General features: G+C 43.7%; 1 protein-coding gene across 2 annotated transcripts; it reads right to left on the reverse strand.

Moving 5' to 3' along the window:
- Positions 1 to 5055: 5055 nt before the first annotated feature.
- Positions 5056 to 17801, reverse strand: CFAP161 (cilia and flagella associated protein 161). Of its 2 annotated transcripts, XM_059059156.2 has the most exons (7): positions 17605 to 17801; positions 16678 to 16767; positions 15922 to 16154; positions 14602 to 14686; positions 9513 to 9671; positions 6128 to 6201; positions 5056 to 5699 (listed from the first exon to the last, which is right to left on the reverse strand). In XM_059059156.2, the coding sequence occupies exons 1-7, from the start codon at positions 17737 to 17739 to the stop codon at positions 5468 to 5470; spliced, it is 1008 nt and encodes a 335-aa protein (XP_058915139.2). In that variant the 5' UTR covers positions 17740 to 17801; the 3' UTR covers positions 5056 to 5467. The 2 variants fall into 2 exon arrangements, with proteins under 2 accessions (XP_058915139.2, XP_058915140.2); XM_059059157.2 differs by lacking the exon at positions 9513 to 9671 and having other exon boundaries at positions 5058 to 5699.
- Between the last annotated feature and the right edge of the window lie 572 nt (positions 17802 to 18373).

The raw sequence follows: 18373 nt of genomic DNA on the forward strand, positions 1-18373 counted from the left end.
AAACTCACTCCTTGACTTGTATGTCCATGTACTAAACTCAAGTACGAAGGTGGAGTGGAAACAGGGAAGCACTTACACATGCAGAGCACCTGATTTCACATAACTGAACATATCCGGTTCTCCCAGCAGCCCTCAAGGGCCGGTACCCTCCCCATTTCACAGCTGATGCACTGATTCTCAGAGAGATAACATCCCTGCAGCTAGAAAGTGGCCAGTCTTGGCCACCAGGCTTGCCGGACTCCTCCGTGCTCCCCTGGCAGGGCGTTATAGGTATGACTCAATCCTAAAGTTTTATTTGCTGCCAATTATCAAGGATTTAGCTGGGGTTTTGGTGGGTCCAACCAGCCTGGCAGAGGACATCACCATGCTGAGGAAGGCACTGTAGCAAGGTTGCAGCTGGACCCACAGACAAATAGGCTACATCACGTTGTCTCCAGGCAACCACTCAACTTCCCTGCACAACTGCTGGTCCTCCCGAGTCCTGAGTCTCAGGGACGGGCACGTCCCCCAAACCTGCGTGCCACCTCCTCGTCCTCTCTTGCTCTTACATGCACCAGGTTTGGAGTCCTGTCTCTCTCTCTCTCTAGCCTCTCTCCAACCCATCCCCTTCTATGCACGGCCCATGACACTGCCTTAGTTCAGAGGATCATCTGTCCCCGGGGACGCCTTTACCTCCCTGCTGCTTCTGTAATACTCTTTCTAAAGAAAACTCATGTCCCTTTCGTCCTCACACTCTTTCGAAGGCTGAGCACCACTTTCCAGATAAAATGCAAATTCAGTAACTTGATACACGCAGACAAGAGTGGTATTCAAATTATTAAACAACCTGCACAGTTTTTCCTGAATATCACGGGGCACCAACCTAACAAAACAAACTCCGGCCACAGGGCTGGGGCAGGATCCTCGAGGCGCCCTGCTGGGTCAGACATCAACTCTGTAGTTGCTGAACTGCAGGGAAGTCCGAGGGTCCCCCCCAGGGAGGTGCCAGGGTTGCCAGGGGCATCTCAGGGACTTGGGTCAGTAGCTATTTTCCAACCAATACAGAGGGATACACGACTTTAACAGCCAGTGCAGACTTACTGGGTGGACCTGTTGAATAGCAGCTCTGCACACAGCCCCTTGTGAACCAGCCCCTCGCCAAGTGCCCCCCTCTCACCACTGCTCCAAAAGCCCCCCCACTTCGGGCCTCCCTGGCCAGGAATGCTCTTCTCTGTGGTGTCCTTTCTCACTCAAGTGTCATCCGCGGGCAGCCTTGCCTGGTGCCCGAGCATCTCCTTGTTCTCCCACAGGGATCATAGAAGGCTCAGGGCATGATCACTGGTGGTTTCTTCTTCCCTCTCCCTTCGTCCCCAGTTGCAGGGTCTTTGCCTTATTTGCTGCTGTCTCCACCATCCTAGTAAGAGAACCAGCACACAGTGGAGGATGGATAGAAATCTGTGCAATTGAGCAAAAGTGAACCTTGGGTTGGGCAGGGGGCACCTGTAGTCCATGACTTGGGACAGAGCTATGCAGCAACACTGACCCAGTGGCACATTCTGTATAACAAACGACGACACACAGCGCACAGAATGGTCTCCACACTGTGTTATAGTGCACCCTTCCTGGTAAGCTTTGAGCATTAACTACATACACACACACACACACACACACACACACACACACACACACATTTACAAATTTTATTCATGCCTACTAAACTATATGTGCATTAAAAAAAAACTAACATTTTGAACAGTAGGAAACACACACTAATGTATTTTACTGGGTAAAATAATGATATACATAGAAGTTCTAAACTTTTCCTTTCACATCTCAGTGGACCAGCTTGTGTATCCCACACTGGAGACCACTACTAAGGTACTGTGTGCCTCTCACACAGCTACTGACCCAAGCCCCTCAGATGCCCCGGGCAACCCTGGCACCTCCACGGCGGGGTTGGGAACCCTTGGGCTTCCCTGCAATTCAGAAACTAGAGAGTAAATGCCTGGCCCAGCAGGGGGCCTTGAGGACCCTACCCCAGCCCTGTGGCTGGAGTTTGTTTTGTTAGGTTGGTGCCCCGTGATATTCAGGAAAAACTGTGTAGGTTGTTTAACAATTTGAATACCACTCTTGGCTGTGTGTATCAAGGTGAACTATGCATAGGTCCACATAGCAACCTTATCCTGGAGGCCCAACCTACACAAAATTCTAGGTTTCCACCAAAGCTCAGGTCAGATGCCAGAAGCAGATTATTAGTAAACCTGGGAGCTACCTAGACATCATATATTCTAACCTCTATTAAAAAAAAATAGAAAGGAAAAACCCTCTACAGCATCCTCTGTCGATGGCAAATAAAGAAGACCAAGGGACAGTGGTACTCAAATGGCATATTTCTCTTTTTCCCCCAGGGAGTATTTAGCAACGACAAGAGACATTTTTAGTTGTCTCAAGTAGAGGTGTGTTACTGCCATCTAGTAGGTAGAGGCCAGGGATGCTGTCATCCTGTAGGGCCTCAACTATATTTACACCCCTACTTCCCTGTCGATACTTTTAAGCCTTAAGCTTTTTCGCTGGCAATAAGATAATGGAATGTCCCCGCCCTAGGCAGAAACCGCTCCGAGCAAACAAGTATGGCGGGGGATGAAACCTCAGCAAAACCAGTATGGCGGGTGATTAGAATGACTAAGCCAGAGTTTAAAGGTCGCCCTAGCCTACCATAACTCATGTGACTCAACCCCCACTCCGGTAAATGTAAAGTAGGCATCCAACAGTTAACCAATCAAGGAACTAGAGCCAAGACCCCCACTCCGGTAAATGTAAAGTAGGCATCCAACAGTTAACCAATCAAGGAACTAGAGCCAAGACCCCCACTCCGGTAAATGTAAAGCAGGTATCCAACAGTCAACCAATCAAAGAACTAGAGCCAAGTCCCCACTCCGGTCCAGGAACAAACAAACCAATGAGAAAAAAACCCTTGATATATCCACACTTTACATAATAAAAACTATAAAATGTATGTAATTCCGCTTGGGGGGGGTTCCTCTTCGGCCTCCTGCGTGAGGACAAGGAACCCCGGTGCATCGGCTCCTAATAAACCTCTTGCGTGTTGCAGCGACTCTCGACTCTTGGCGGTTCTTGGGCGAGCTGGGATTCTTCGGAGATCGTTCGGGTCTAACAATCCATCTTATAAGGTGCAGGACAGTCCCCCACAACAAAGAATTATCTGGAACCCCCAAAATTGAGAGTGTGCGGTTAGAAAACTTTGGTTTAGAAGAAGGTCTAGAAGATCTGACTTGGTCCTGCCCAATTCTGCTATTTGAGTTATGTGACCTTGAGCAAATCACTTAACTTCTACAAGCCTATTGCCACCTCTGCAAAGGATATGGATTCATTCAGTCAGTCAACAGATATTCCTCAAGAAATGGGGTTATGGCAATGAACGATATCCAATCTAAGCCCAGAAAATAGTGAGAATAAGGCAATGAGTGTAAAAACCCCTTAATAATTTTGAATGCACTCAGCAGACCCAAGGCAGCAGCTCTGATGTGATCACACAAGATAATATACAGGTGAGAGTGTTCGCTCAGTTCAATAGCACTAACTTTCTAGTTATTGTCTTTCACCTATTCTAAGATATACAGGGATTTCTTTTTCATATTTTAACATCTTTGAATTTGAATGACTGGGCCTTACAGGTGCCATCTGCCAGGTGGAAGTCACACCATAGTTGTCACTAATTATATGCTTGCAAACTTGGTCAGTATTCCTGGGGGACGAAAACTCTTTGGCGATTCAGTCAAGGAACCATTGAAAGATGGCTTAAGGAAGCAATGTGAGTCCCCATGTTGTCTGAAAGCTTTCCGTGGACGCCTCATGGCAGGACAAGAATGCACCAGAACTGGTCTAGACGCTTGCAGATTGTTTAAACTTCCAGTTCTGCTTACACCCTTCGGAGATACACAGGCAACCCAAATTCTGCTCAGCTATGTCAGCGGTTCTCAACCCAGGCGGCACATTTTTTTTAAAAAGTAGCAAGTGTTTTTAAAATGCTGATACCTGGGCTCCATTCCAAATCAATTAAATAAGAACCTCCAGAGGTAGGCCCAAGCGTCTGTATTTTTTAAAGCCCCACCCCAGAAATTCTGATTTAATGCCCACTCAGAAAAGCCTTTCCTGACGGCCCCCAAGGAACCGTCGCTTCCTTCTCCTCTCCTGATGCAGTGAATCCCAACTCCGGCAGTACATTAGAGCCAGCCGAAGACCACTGAAAATGCTCCTTGCCCTGGCTGCACCCCAGACCATTCACCCAGAATTTCTGGGCTAGGGCCCGGCATCAGTAATTGCTAAAGTTCTCCAGCTGAATTCAGTGCACAGCCAAGGGGAGGAACCACCGCCCTAACTCCTACTGCAAGTGAAGGGCAAAGGCCTGTCTCCTCGAAGAGGCTCAAGCCGCGTTGGCTTGAAGCCGCCTCTATTTGAAACGCATTTACACAACCCGTGACTTACTTTCCGCCTCTGGGTATACAGTCGTCACTCGATATCCCCGGGGATTGGTTCCAGGGCCCGCGAGGATACCAAAATCCTAGGATGCTCAAATTCCTTAATGTGGCTTCCAAATCTGCGGGTTCCGTAGCCGCAGGTTCAACCAACAGCAGATCATAAACATAATACTACACATTCAGTGGCTGGTTGAAGCCACGAATGCGAAACCGCAGATACGGTGGGCCGACGGTATTTAAAAGCAAACCAGCCTTAGCCCTCACCTTTACTTCCTGGGCTGGGCATCTCTTCATCCCATTACAGCACCTTACACATCATAGGTGCTCCGTACTCGAAAAAGAATGAGTAGATGGACAGACACATGGAAGGATATGTATGTTATTTTGTCTGATGATTTGAATGCCACAACTAATGTACTGGCTTCAAAGATAAGGTAGAAATAAGGAGATTCTGCAATATGAAAATCATTACAAAATAATGGAGGTCAAATAGAGGTCTTGAGCCCACCCCCGCAAGCTAGAAGGAGACACAAAAATACAAGGGGGAAAATGTTCAACTCTAAAGTAAGGCCACAGTCCACAGCTACCCATTTTTTATTTCTTAGTACATTGTACAGAGTCGGGGGAAAGAGAATGGTGCCAGAAATTCAGTAAAGTTCCGATAGCTTCATTACACAGACATAGCTTTAAAAAGTAACGAGTTTTTTACAGTCCTTATAGAAGCTGCTGCTGTAGGATCTAAATAAAGGAAGCTGAGTCTTCAGAATTTGGTCATCAACAAAGGACTATCACCTGTCACCTTCAGAGTCCATTTCTGCGCTATGGCCCAAGGCAAGGTTTTTTGTTTTGTTTGTTTTTTCCTGTGTCCTAGATCTCCACTGTTAATTCAATAATCTGAATACAGCCTTTGTTCTAATACAATGTTCGGAGAGTTCTGTGCCTTCCTTAAGAATAGCTTGAGGCATGACCGAGATAGATTTCCTGTAAAGCTACATCGGATGAGTGCACGCATGCGCGCCAGGTGCGTTCCTGGCCCCCGGCTCCGCCACCTGCTCCAGGACTCGGGTGTCCTCCGCCGGCGGTTTAAGCAGGTCCAACATGGTGGACGAATCCTTCCTGGGATTCCCAGTCACCAACATCCAATGGTTCTTTGGCTTTTCAACTCTGTGTGAATCCAGATATGTGTGTGCAGCGACCTCTGCTTCCTTTCCAAAATAGGTACTGAGACAAGAAAGAATTAACACTGGTTGGAAATGGAATTACACCCCTCAGTAAGCTGTTAAGTTCATCTCAAAGCATGTAATTCAACAGACTGGTATATAAAGCTCTTGGTGCGGGGGGGGGGGGGGGGGACGGCGGGGGGGGCGGTCTCTAAAACACTATGTGTTTGCCAACAAGACTCATTCTATTCGGGCAAGGACCAGGTATACAGGATCCCATTATAGCTAAAGTCCTCTGTGGGGAAGGACCTGTGTAATAGAAGGGGCTCTAATAGGAGTTTTCGCACCATCAAAGTTCTATGTGGCGATATTTCGTCATCAAAGGACTTTTTCTGTGCGTGGCCATCCTCTTTAAACTGAACTTCTTTGCCTATATTCACAGACCCTACCCTCTGGCATGGCATTTTCTTGTACCCTGCTATACAATACCTTAAGAAAAGATGCCTGTGGGCCACCAGCCCCCGATTCGTGTGGCAGTGATTGATAAGAATTTTTGCATTTGCCTTTAAAGATAAAGAGAGTATGTTATTTGAATTATGAATTAAGGCCTCCAGTTTCCTAAAAGCAAAAATTTGGAAATATAGTACATATTCATTTATATATATATATATATATATATATATATATATATAGAGAGAGAGAGAGAGAGAGAGAGAGAGAGAGAGAATAACCTAGAAGCCAAACCATAAAAGATTAATAAATACATTATTATAGATACACATATGATGAAACATTATACAATCATTTAAAATCATATTGGAGAAGATCTTTGACAACTTGAAATATGGTCAGTGGTGTTAAGTGGAAAAAATAAGAATATTCCTGATGTCCTTTTTTTTTAATTAAAACTAAATTTTTTTAAAAAAACATATGGGGCTTCCCTGGTGGCACAGTGGTTGAGAATCCGCCTGCCGATGCAGGGGACACGGGTTCATGCCCTGGTCCGGGAAGATCCCACATGCCGCGGAGCGGCTGGGCCCATGAGCCATGGCCTCTGAGCCTGCATGTCCGGAGCCTGTGCTCCGCAACGGGAGATACCACAACAGTGAGAGGCCCGCGTACCACAAAAAAAAAAAAATATATATATATATATATATATATGCATGGAAAAAGAAACGATAACAGTGGCTTTCTCTATAAGATGGAACTGCTGGTAATCATATTATTTTTTGTACTTTTCTGACTTTCCATAAGTGAACATATATTGTTTATAATCAGAAAATAAAAGACATATTATTTCAAAATCCTGACTCATGTAAGCTAAAAGCAGCGTGAGATGGGGAAAAGCAGCCCCTGACATCCAGAAACTGGCCTGGCACCCAGGGCTCTGCCTTAGTGTTCTCCTGTGGAATATAATCAATTTCACACAGTGCCCAAATCAGACAAGGCCACGCTGTGACCACGATGGGTCAAGACAAAAAGAAGACCACTTTGTGATCATGTCTGAACACAGCAATAACATAAGCATTGTCCAAGCCACAAAATACCAAATGTCCTCCTCTCCTAGAGAATAGGGGTGACTGCTGCTTCCTTACTCATGACAGCTTTGGCCGTGCTCTGGCCTGCCCTCTATAGATAAGATGTACTGAGACAGCCCTGCTTCCTGACAGATTCCAATCCAGGGCAAAGCGCCACTTCCTGAGACCCTCACTAAAATCTCCCAACCACAGCCCCAATTCTATAACTTGTCCTTTCTTTCTAATTATTTTATTTTTAAAACTTTTAATTTTATATTGGAGTACAGTTGATTAACAATGTTGTGTTAGTTTCAGGTGTACAACAAACGTATTCAGTTATACATATACATGTATCTCTTCTTTTTCAAATTCTTTTCCCATTTAGGTTGTTACATAATGTTGAGCAGAGTTCCCTGTGCTATACAGTAGGTCCTTGTTGATTACCCATTTAAAAGATAGCAGAGTGTGCATGTCACTCCCAAACTCCCTAACTATCCCTTCCTCCCACCCTTCCCCCTGGTAACCATAAGTTCGTTCTCTAAGTCTGTGAGTCTATTTCTGTTTTGTAAATAAGTTCATTTGTATCATTTCTTTTCAGATTCTGCATATAAGCGATATCATATTTCTTCCTCTGTCTGTCTTACTTCACTCAGTGTGACAATCTCTAGGCCCATCCATGTTGCTGCAAATGGCATTAATTCATTCTTTTCTATGGCTGAGTACTATTGCATTGTATACATGTACCACATCTTCTTTATCCACTCCTCTGTCAATGGACATTTAGGTTGCTTTCATGTCTTGGCTATTGTAAACACTGCTGCTATGAACACTGGGGTGCATGTATCCTTTCGGACCACGTATAACAGCCTCTTACTGAGACGCCCCACGGTTTTCCATGGTGCGCGTTCTCCATCGCTGCAACAAGTAATAAAGCCGGCTCGTTCAACCCCAGGCGCTCCTGATGGCCTCTGACTGGAGGGTATTGACATGTGGACAGCAGCTGGACAGGTATGAAATGTCCCACTCTGCAGATGTGTCTGAATGTGGCTCAGAGACCTGCCTCGGGCTGTGGACTGAGTTAGCAACAGAGAAATGAGCTCCTGGTGCCTGAACTCCCCAACCTCTCTAACCTAATGACAGCAACAATAGAACAAGCACCATTAAATTAACAACAATGAATGCTTGGGAGCGCTGTCTGGGCCACTTTTCTAATAAGCACTGTAAATGTACTAACCGCTTAATCCTCACAAAACCTTGGAAGTCAGGCATCATCATCTATCCCCATTTTACAGACGATGAAGCTGAGATACTGACAGTTTAAATCATGGGCATGAGAGGCAATTCCAAGGAGAGCAAAGCTTGGCAAAGACCAGTGAGAGAGGAAATCTGTCAAGCATGCATCATTGCGGACCACGTGTATATTCTCCGTGCCGGGAGAAAGACCCTTGCAAACCTGGGTCCGCCTGCAGAGCTCGGGAGAGAAGCCCACTGCATCAGGTGGATTCAGAGTGGCTGGTAACTGGGGGCCCCTTCCCGGATGGCCAACTCTTTAAGTCCTTCCTGGCTGTAAATCCAGTGACTCTCCCAATAACCTCCAACAACTCCTTAGTCTCCGCCTGCTGGATGTCTCACAAGCAAGTAGCATGGCCTCTGGTCCTCAAAACAGCTCTGAGCCCACCAGGCCTGCCTTCCCATCCAGAACTGGGCTCCTGTCCGCAGGGCCCAGGCTCCTGAGAAAATGTCCAGCAAAGCGCTCACCTGTGCGTCTGCCTCACCCTGTCCTTCACTTCCCCCAGATTACCCAGTCTCTTTAGAAATGAGGACTTAACAGAGGCCTGAAAGAAAGCAGTGTCATCATCCTTACAATCTCGGGGCAGTGGTTCTCAGCCCGATCTCAGGCGCAGAGCCTGGGCCTCGGTATCTTTATGAAGCTCTGGAGGTGATTCTGTGTGCCGCCAGAGTCGAGAAACACCAAGGCAGGATGCTGCCACCGGGCAAAATGGTGCCTCCCAAACTTGAGTTAGAAATGAAAAAGAGGGACTTCCCGGCGGTCCAGTGGTTAAGACTCCGCTCTTCCACTGCAGGTGGCACAGGTTCGATCCCTGGTCAGGGAGCTAAGATCCTGCATGGTGCAGCCCCCCAAATTTTTTTTTTTAATTTTTTAAATAAAAATAAATAAATAAATAATTTTTTTAAAAAAGAAAGAAAGAAAGAAATGAAAAAGAGAGAGAGAGTGAAAGTGCATGAGGCATATAAGGCACCGGAGCCCTGACAAGCCTCCATTTCACACACAGGAGTAAATCGCACCCAATTCGCAGCATCCGCGCACACGTCTGTCTTCCCCAGGCTGTGCTCACCAGGATGGGGAAGCCTTCATATTCCAGGCGTAGCTGGGGGTCAGGGAAGGCCGCCTGCCAGCAGTTCAGGTAGGAGTCCTCATCCGTCAGGTACACCTCCTGGAGCCAAGACCTCTTAGACGACTTCATGAGGGTCCTGTGGTCACTTGATAAATATAACTGAAAACGACAGCAAGCTGATGGCCTACCTCCCAGCTATCCTAGAGGCTGGGGAAGTAGGGAGCAGTCAACTGGCTGGACGGCCAATGTGTTCAAAAGCAGTTTTCAAAAACTCTGTTCTTGTGGACTGTACGAGAACATTCAACTTTCCTCTCCCTCAGAAAGGCCATCTCAGAGGCTGAGACCACCCGCCCTCACATCACCAGCAACTGCTTTCCCTTCCTTGGAATACCAAACCCAGCTTCCCTCTCCATCTCATGCACTCCTCCTCTTTTTTTCAATTTTTATTTATTTTTTTTAACATCTTTATTGGAGTATAATTGCTTTACAATGGTGTGTTAGTTTCTGCTGTATAACAAAGTGAATCAGCTATACATATACATATATCCCCATATCTCCTCCCTCTTGCGTCTCCCTCCCACCCTCCCTATCCCACCCCTCTAGGTGGTCACAAAGCACCGAGATGATCTCCCTGTGCTATGTGGCTGCTTCCCACTAGCTATCCACCCTACATTTGGTAGTGTATATATGTCCATGCCACTCTCTCACTTCGTCCCAGCTTACCCTTCCCACTCCCCGTGTCCTCAAGTCCATTCTCTACGGCTGCATCTTTATTCCTGTCCTGCCCCTACGTTCTTCAAAACCTTTTTTTTTTAGGATTCCATATATATGTGTTAGCATACAGTATTTGTTTTTCTCTTTCTGACTTACTTCACTCTGTATGACAGACTCTAGGTCCATCCACCTCACTACAAATAACTCAATTTCATTTCTTTTTATGGCTGAGTAATATTCCATTGCATATATGTGCCACAGCTTCTTTATCCATTCATCTGTCGACGGACACTTAGGTTGCTTGCATGTCCTGGCTACTGTAAATAGTGCTGCAATGAACATCGTGGTACATGACTCTTTTTGAATTATGGTTTTCTCAGGGTATATACCCAGTAGTGGGATTGCTGGGTCGTATGATAGTCCTATTTTTAGTTTTTTAAGGAACCTCCATACTGTTCTCCATACTGGCTATATCAATTTACATACCCACCAACAGTGCAAGAGGGTTCCCTTTTCTCCACACCCTCTTTGTTTGTAGACTTTTTGATGATGGCCATTCTGACCAGTGTGAGATGATACCTCATTGTAGTTTTGATTTGCATTTCTCTAATGATTAGTGATATTGAGCGTCTTTTCATGTGTTTGTTGGCCATCTGTATATCTTCTTTGGAGAAATGTCTATTTAGGTCTTCTGCCCATTTTTGGATTGGGTTGTTTGTTTTTTGATATTGAGCTGCACAAGCTGCTTGTATATTTTGGAGATTAATCCTTTGTCCGTTGCTTCGTTTGCAAATGTTTTCTCCCATTCTGACTCCTCCTCTTTTTCAGGGCATCAGGCCTGGAGCAATAGTTTATTCATTATAAATAATGCTGCATGAAACTTATTGCATGAAGTGAAGTGCTCTTAAAACCAATACCATGGGGAGGGGGAAGGGTAAGCTGTGACGATGTGAGAGAGTGGCACGGACATATATACACTACCAAATGTAAAACAGATAGCTAGTGGGAAGCAGCCGCATAGCACAGGGAGTTCACCTCTGTGCTTTGTGACCACCTAGAGGGGTGGGATAGGGAGGGTGGGAGGGAGGGTGACACAAGAGGGAAGAGTTATGGGAACATATGTATATGTATAACTGATTCACTTTGTTGTAAAGGAGAAACTAACACACTATTGTAAAACAGTTATACTCAAATAAAGATGTTTAAAAAAAAAAAAAAAAAAACCAATACCAGCACAGCTGATATTCATATGTGAGCCTCCAAGGGGGCCTCGGCCCCTCTGGAATTGATGTCCACACTTGGAACTTATGTCAGCTCTCTGGTTGCCTATAACTTTGCCAAGGAGCACACCATCTTGCTGAAAGGTCCATAATGTTAGTTCCTCGTCAGCCGTTTACTGATTTGCCTTCGCCCTGCACCTGGAGGTCGTTTCTGCATATCTTGATCAGTTTTCATTAAACACCTTTTCTATACAAAGCTATGTCATGAAGCGCTCTGGGGAAGGCAGAAGTGAGGTACTGCCCTCAAGAAGCTTTCCGACTAACAGGAGGGATGATTGAGTATAGAAATTGGAAGCATCTGTAAGGTATGGTGTCCAGCAGGGATGCAAAGAGCTATAGGAGGGGAGAGATGGGAACACATGCTCCCTCAGGGGCTCAGGAAAGACTCCGAGGAGGAGGTGATGTGGTATCAGGGAGCCTGAGAGGATGAGTGTGGAGAGGGAGGGTAGGGACATATTACAGAGGGCTTTCAATGCCACAGTGAACAGCAGCACTTAATGCAGAGGGCAGTGGGGGTACTGCTACTGACTTTTCAATGGAGGTGGAAGGTGAGCAAAGCTGAGCTTTTAAAGGATTGACCTGACAGCACGCTACTAGTATGAGATGAAGTCAGGGTAGGCTAAAGGGATGAAGCTATGCGGGCGTAGACTGAGGTACCGGCACTGGAAGTGCAAAGACGGGCCGAACTGCACTGTGAAGCAAGAGCCATGGGACCTGACAATAGCTGGAGCTGGATGTGGGTGGGAAAGGAAGGTGGGTCCAAGATAACACTGCAGCTTTGGCCTGGCTGATGGGGAGGATGACAATGCCATTCAGAGCAAATGGAAAATAACGTCTATCTCAAACCACAAACATTGCTTTGTTCATATAAAGGAAAACAAAAAGAAAATCAGGAACAAAAATCAGGCCGCTACAAGGCCACCATCAATACCCTGAAAGAGCTTGCTAATTCAAAGACAAGAAACAGAAATAAGAGCTATAAGAATTTGAGAAGAGCTAAAATTGTCATAGTTTGAAGATGAGATGACTGTCTACCTAGAAGTCCTGAGAATCAACTAGAATTCGTAAGAGTAAGTGATTTCATCCAAGGTGAGTTTAAAAATCAATGTCTATCTTCTATTTTTGCTGCAACTGTCAAAAGGACCTACCTTTAAGAGCTTCCAAAATAGAAGATACCAAGGAATAACCTTGACGAGATCAGTGTCAGATCCATGTGAAGGAAAGCACAAAACTTTACTGAGAGATAGAAGAGAATAATTGAAGAAACAGAGAGACATCTCAGAACAAATATTGTAAAGCTACTAAATATGTGAACTTACCTAATTTTACAATTGCCAATCAAAATACCAAGTGATTTTTTTCCCCCCACAGGGTCAGAGGGACTTAAAAAAATTATTACTACATTTAACTGAAAGATTAATTCCTAACATAATTCAGACAAAGAAGTGTAATGATAAGGAACTAGTCCTACAAGTCATCAAAGTGACCTGGAATAAAAATAAACAACTCCAGTTCAAAGGATCCAAATAGAAAGCCATGTATAATAATTCAACGCATGCAGCATGTGTCAGTGAAGAAAGGAATAATTATTCAAGAAATAACACAGATATGACTGACTAGTCATTTGGGGGAAATTTAGATGTTCACATCAAGGCCTTTATCAAAATAAATCCCAAGTGGATGAAAGAATAAACTTAAGCAACAGTTCAAGTTTAGACATCGAAAAATTAATACAAGTTATTCTTTTTATCATATCTTTGGAGCAGACTTCAAAGGCTCTGAGCAATGGAAGGAATTACAGAGAAAAGCACTGATAGATTTTACTCAAAAATAGATGAGAACAACTACAATTTAAAAGCCAAGTTAACAAATGAGAGGAAATATTAGCAACAGACATGACAAATTTTTATAATCTGTGGAAGAGCAGATATTTAAGCCCAAATCAATAAACAGGCAAAGAACAGATGATTTAGGGGAAAGAGAAGGAGAGCAGAGATGGAAGGGAGAGGTGGGAAAGGAAGGTAAATAAAAAGAAAGAGAGAAACAAAAAAGGAAAAGAAAAAAATAATATCTAAATGTTGTAATGCTTGTAATTTTCCCTATACTTTAAGATTTTCCCTTTATAAAATCAGCTAAAATGTTAGTAGGGCTACTCTCTGGATGAGACAGTGATGATTTACTTCCTCTTTCAACAACTGGGTATTTCCTCTAATTTTCACATTTAAAATCAGGCTGCAGCTTACCATCTATGGTGTGTCAGAATTTAATTGCCAGCACTGATTTCTTGGTAGTATGAAAATAGTAATGATGCTCTGGTGATGGTGATGCCACATCATACAACAATGGAATCTTTGATTCAATGAAAAATGTTTTATATAATACCAGCTCTGCCACTTAGTAGCCAAGTGACTTGGAGCGGAGTCACTTAACTTGCTGTGCCTCGGTTTCCCCATCAGTAAAACAGGGGTAAAATAGTCCCTACTTTAAAGACTTGTTGGGGGGAATAAATGAGTTAACATATGTGAAGCTCTTAAACATATAGTAAGTAAATAATCTCCATTTTATAGAAAGATTCAAAAAGGTTACATAACTTACCCAAAGTCCCAACCCTTAGGTATGCATCTCAGCTGGAATTCAAATCCATATTTATCTGGTTCTATTACAATAGAACCAGATAATAGAACTGCCTAATCCCCAAGGTAGAGGTAAAGATCAAAGACTTATGCTCCCCAATTTATGCAAATGTGTTAGCATTGGTGACATTAAACAGCTGTCAGATTATTATTACATAATCTGATCATTTAACTTACAAGTGGAGGTGGTATAAATTTTTGCTTTTTACCAGCTGCATTGCAAAGAGGTTTTTTTTTTCCCCTTACTCTTTAGCTTTTAAGGATGTATTTTTGTAATTCGTGAGGTGAGAAGGAAAGAATTGGCCCCAAACTGCCTTGGAAAAGCTGCAGGCTGACACCACATTGAGGCCAGAGATGGAGCCCATGCCCACAGAGTTCTCTGTCCACTTCAGTAAGTAGCCATTAGCCCACATGGAAACAAAAATGACTGGTCCAAAGTAGACGTGCAGTATTACGACTTACCATTCTGTCTGCAAATCCTCCTGCTATCCCGAGGCGAAAGTTCTGCCCGTATCTAAGGACCTGATCAATGACCTCTCCAGCTGCACTGTCAATGGAGAATTAATATAATATAAATTCTCTATATTAGGATCATTCCACAGCTCTAGTTTTTGTGTATGCACTTTTGTTTATAATTTTCTTAGTAATGTCTATTCATAACTGAAATAAGTCACTTACCAAAAGGTCTTTTCTTTTGGCCTTCAAGTCTTGCTGGTACCTTACTCACTGTCTTCTAACACACTCAGAACACACAGTGTTCCCATTTTGTGAGCCTAGGGTGGACTGACCAAGTCATACTGTCCTACACTAATGAATTGGTACAAGTCCACTGACATCTTTTTTTAACTGAAGTACAATTGATATATAACCTTATATTTAGTTTTAAGTGTATACATCATGATTGATATGTATACACGTTAGGAGACGATCGCAATAAATCTACTTACCATCTGTTGCCATTTAAAATTATTATGATATTACTGACTATATTCCTTATTCTATATATGACATCCCCATACACTGACAACTTTAGAGAGAAGCAAGGTAACAAATTTGTAGACACTTAATACACTCTTCCCTCTTAATCTTCCAGGAAACAGAAATTGTGATCAATTTTTAGCTGTTTTAACATAAATTATGTGTATTCAAAAATATCTAAAGACTTAAAGGACTAGTTATATCCCTGTCATATAAACTTGCTATCATAGTTTAGTAACAAACTGAAAGCAATGACTTTTAATTGTAATTATGTATCTATTCTCTAAGGATTTAAATGCTCAGCTCCAAAAATTCAAGTACATTTTTAGTGGACAATTAATTTTAAAACAGCAAATCCCCATGTACTGCTACCTTGCATTTAACTATATATTTCTGATGTAGAAATAGCAGACTAGCACTAAAAACAATGAAAGCACTCAAATGAGCTCAAAGCGTTATGAAATGTTATTAGGAAAACCCACTTTGCTTCTGGACAGATTCTGAATTGAATTCCCTGGGTCCAATACTTTTGAATTAATAAGCATTTTGAATTGAATTCAAATTATCCATTATCCTGATGTGAACTGAAATCAAATTACCCATTATCCTGATGTTTAAGATAACACGATTGTAAAGGCCACTTGACAATCATTCTCAAGATAAGAAAGCAAGATGAGAATCACAGAGAATATTCACATAACCTTTGCCTCCAATCAGCACTGCTCTGATCCCAGGGAATCCTTAAACTGCAAGTGAAAGCAGATATTTATGATGAAAATGAGCCTAAAATTAAAGTATCTTTACCACAAAATGGTAAAAGTATTTCTGCCAACCGGGATCTTGGTTTGAGCTGCGCTCAGGCCACAGGGCACCTCTAATTTGTCACTCAGATGGGCTTTAATTTCATCTGGAGTCATACACAAGCTCAGGTCCCCGCCCAGAAACAGATCAGCTTCTGTCTCAGCGTGGTCAGGATTCACAAGCATCACTTTGTCGCCATAGCGAATGTATCCGTCTTCAGATATGGAAAGCTGCATCTACAATTTAAATAGAAGTTTTTCAGATAAACCATGCAATTCCTTCACAGCCAGTGCCGAGGCCACTGCAGATGTACCCTATTTTAAGAAGGGATTGACTTGAATTTCCTGAAATCTTTCTTCTTCCTTTTCCTGCCACCAATCTGCTCCCAATTTGCCAAATCAATGTCCCTGATAATCCCAAATGAAGTAAAATAAAGCTGATGAAAAATTACGTGGTTTGATTCCATTATTAATTTATTCAACATTCCTAGAAATTGTCTTGAGCACCAACTAAAGGGCATTTTACTCGTGCATGTATCAATCTATTCATTTCTTAATTTGGAAAAAGGCAGGTGAACAAAATTAATAGCAACCTTCTCATGTTTCTAAAATCTTAGGGAATTTTAAACATTGTGGTTATCTAAAGAGAAGAATTGGTATTTTCCAGATGACAACTCACTTATGGAATTCTTGCTTGCTTAATATATTCTCACATTTAATTTGATAGACTTTTGAAAGCAACGCTTGAATTTAAAATTACCGGTCTCAAAAGATTCTCTTTCAGTCTTCTGTTTCTCTGTATGAGAAGTTGTCCCTTGTCCCTCTTTGCTAAGAAGTCTTTCATGAGCTCCTGGTTAAAGAGAAAAATGAATGAAACCCAAAGGGTCAACAGTAGTCCTGAATAATAGAGATACTGAGAGCTTTTAGGTCCAAAGCACGACAAGTTGTAAAAGCAAAATTTGAGAACGTAAAAAGAAATGTGAGCATAATGGAAATGGGGGACGTTTTTTAGCATTACTTTATTTTTTATTTCATTGTGAAATGTTTAGAAAAATGAGAAAGACACACAAAAGAAACATCACCTGTAATTACTCCAACCAGTGACAATGATGAGTAACATTTGGAGGTCATATATCCCCTCCTACTGAGGTCTCTGCTAGTTGTATGATGATGGACACAGGAAGTGTCTCCCCACCCAACTAGTTCCATAAAAGGATGGCCCAGGGTCTTGTTAAGACCGCCATAGGACAATTCAGGGAAATGAGTATAAGGTCAGTAAAAGGGATACTACGGGGACACTCACGAGGGGATGTGGGACAAGGTGGGGGATGGGGGCAGTATTTCTGCTCACAGTCTACCTGCTCACCTGGACCGCAGCTTCGGAGACTGTAAGTCTCTGCGGAACAGAGGGAATTTAGTGGGGCTCTAGACTAAGGGAGAGACACAGGCAGGGGCCTTGAGAGTTTGGGAGGCCAAGAGATGCGCGTAAAGAGTAGAAGGGCGTGAGACCTGCGGCTCAGCCAGTGAGATTCTTAGGGCGTTCAGAGGGATTGAGGATTTTAGGGACATTGGGTGTGCGCTGGGTGCGAAAGGAGGCTTGGGATGCTCAAAGTAGGGGCCCGAACTTAGGCCAGGCGGGGGAGTCCCCGGGCAGTGGGCGGGCCGTGCCCGGCCACTCCCTCCGTACCTCCTCCAGGTAGACGTCCTCGTTCCAGTTGCCCATCCGGACTCCTGGACCGTACAGGTTCTGAGCCATCGTCCCCTGCTCTCCCACGAACAAGCTTCCGGGGCACAGCGCTTGTGTTAGCCTCCCCGTCGCCATGACGACCCGGCCCCCTGCGATTGGCCAAGGTCCGGGACCTTGCTGGCCAATAAGTGACGACACACGAGTTGCGCAGGGCTCTGGAGCGGCCCCATCCCAGGGGCTGTCACCGCCCCCCCTCCGCCCCCCCCCCCCCACCCTGCGCCTCACTTCCCCTCTTAGGTTTTTCTCGAGTTTAATTGCAAAGCAGGCAAGAGAAAAAACTCGAGCCTACAGACCTCACTGTCCTAAATGCTCGCTAGAGAGAAATGTTTAACTTTTTTTTTCTTTTAGAATCTAAACGAAAATTGCTTTTAAGTAGAGTATCCCTTGCTTTGGGGGGCAGCAAGGAGGAGCTTTGAAATGGAAGCATAGCTTGCTTGCAGCCTACTTTTATTATCAGCAAGCAGCCATTTCATCCTAATCATAATACAGGCTCAATGTAGAAATTTGGAAACCAAAATAATATAGAAAGAAGGTGGAAGAGAAAATTACTCAAAATTTTCACTGCCTCCAAAGTAAGAAATATGTCATGCTAGCCTATTTGTGTTTATATGCTTCTGAGGCGGTTCTTATTTTCACAGACTTTACAGCATTCCTCCTCCCTCCCCCAGATACCAAGTGCAAGGACAAGCCTATGATTTGCAAGAAGTCT

Source organism: Kogia breviceps, chromosome 3 (assembly GCF_026419965.1).
Source record: "Kogia breviceps isolate mKogBre1 chromosome 3, mKogBre1 haplotype 1, whole genome shotgun sequence".
Lineage (NCBI taxonomy): Eukaryota > Metazoa > Chordata > Mammalia > Artiodactyla > Physeteridae > Kogia > Kogia breviceps.

Coding starts and splice junctions, on each gene's coding strand:
- CFAP161 (XM_059059156.2), bottom strand. CDS start 17,739: ATGGCGACGGGGAGGCTAACACAAGCGCTGTGCCCCGGAAGCTTGTTC. Junction 16,155..16,677: donor AAGAGAATCTTTTGAGACCG/GTAATTTTAAAT, acceptor TTTAAATTGTAG/ATGCAGCTTTCCATATCTGA. Junction 5,700..6,127: donor CACAGGCATCTTTTCTTAAG/GTATTGTATAGC, acceptor TTCTTGTCTCAG/TACCTATTTTGGAAAGGAAG.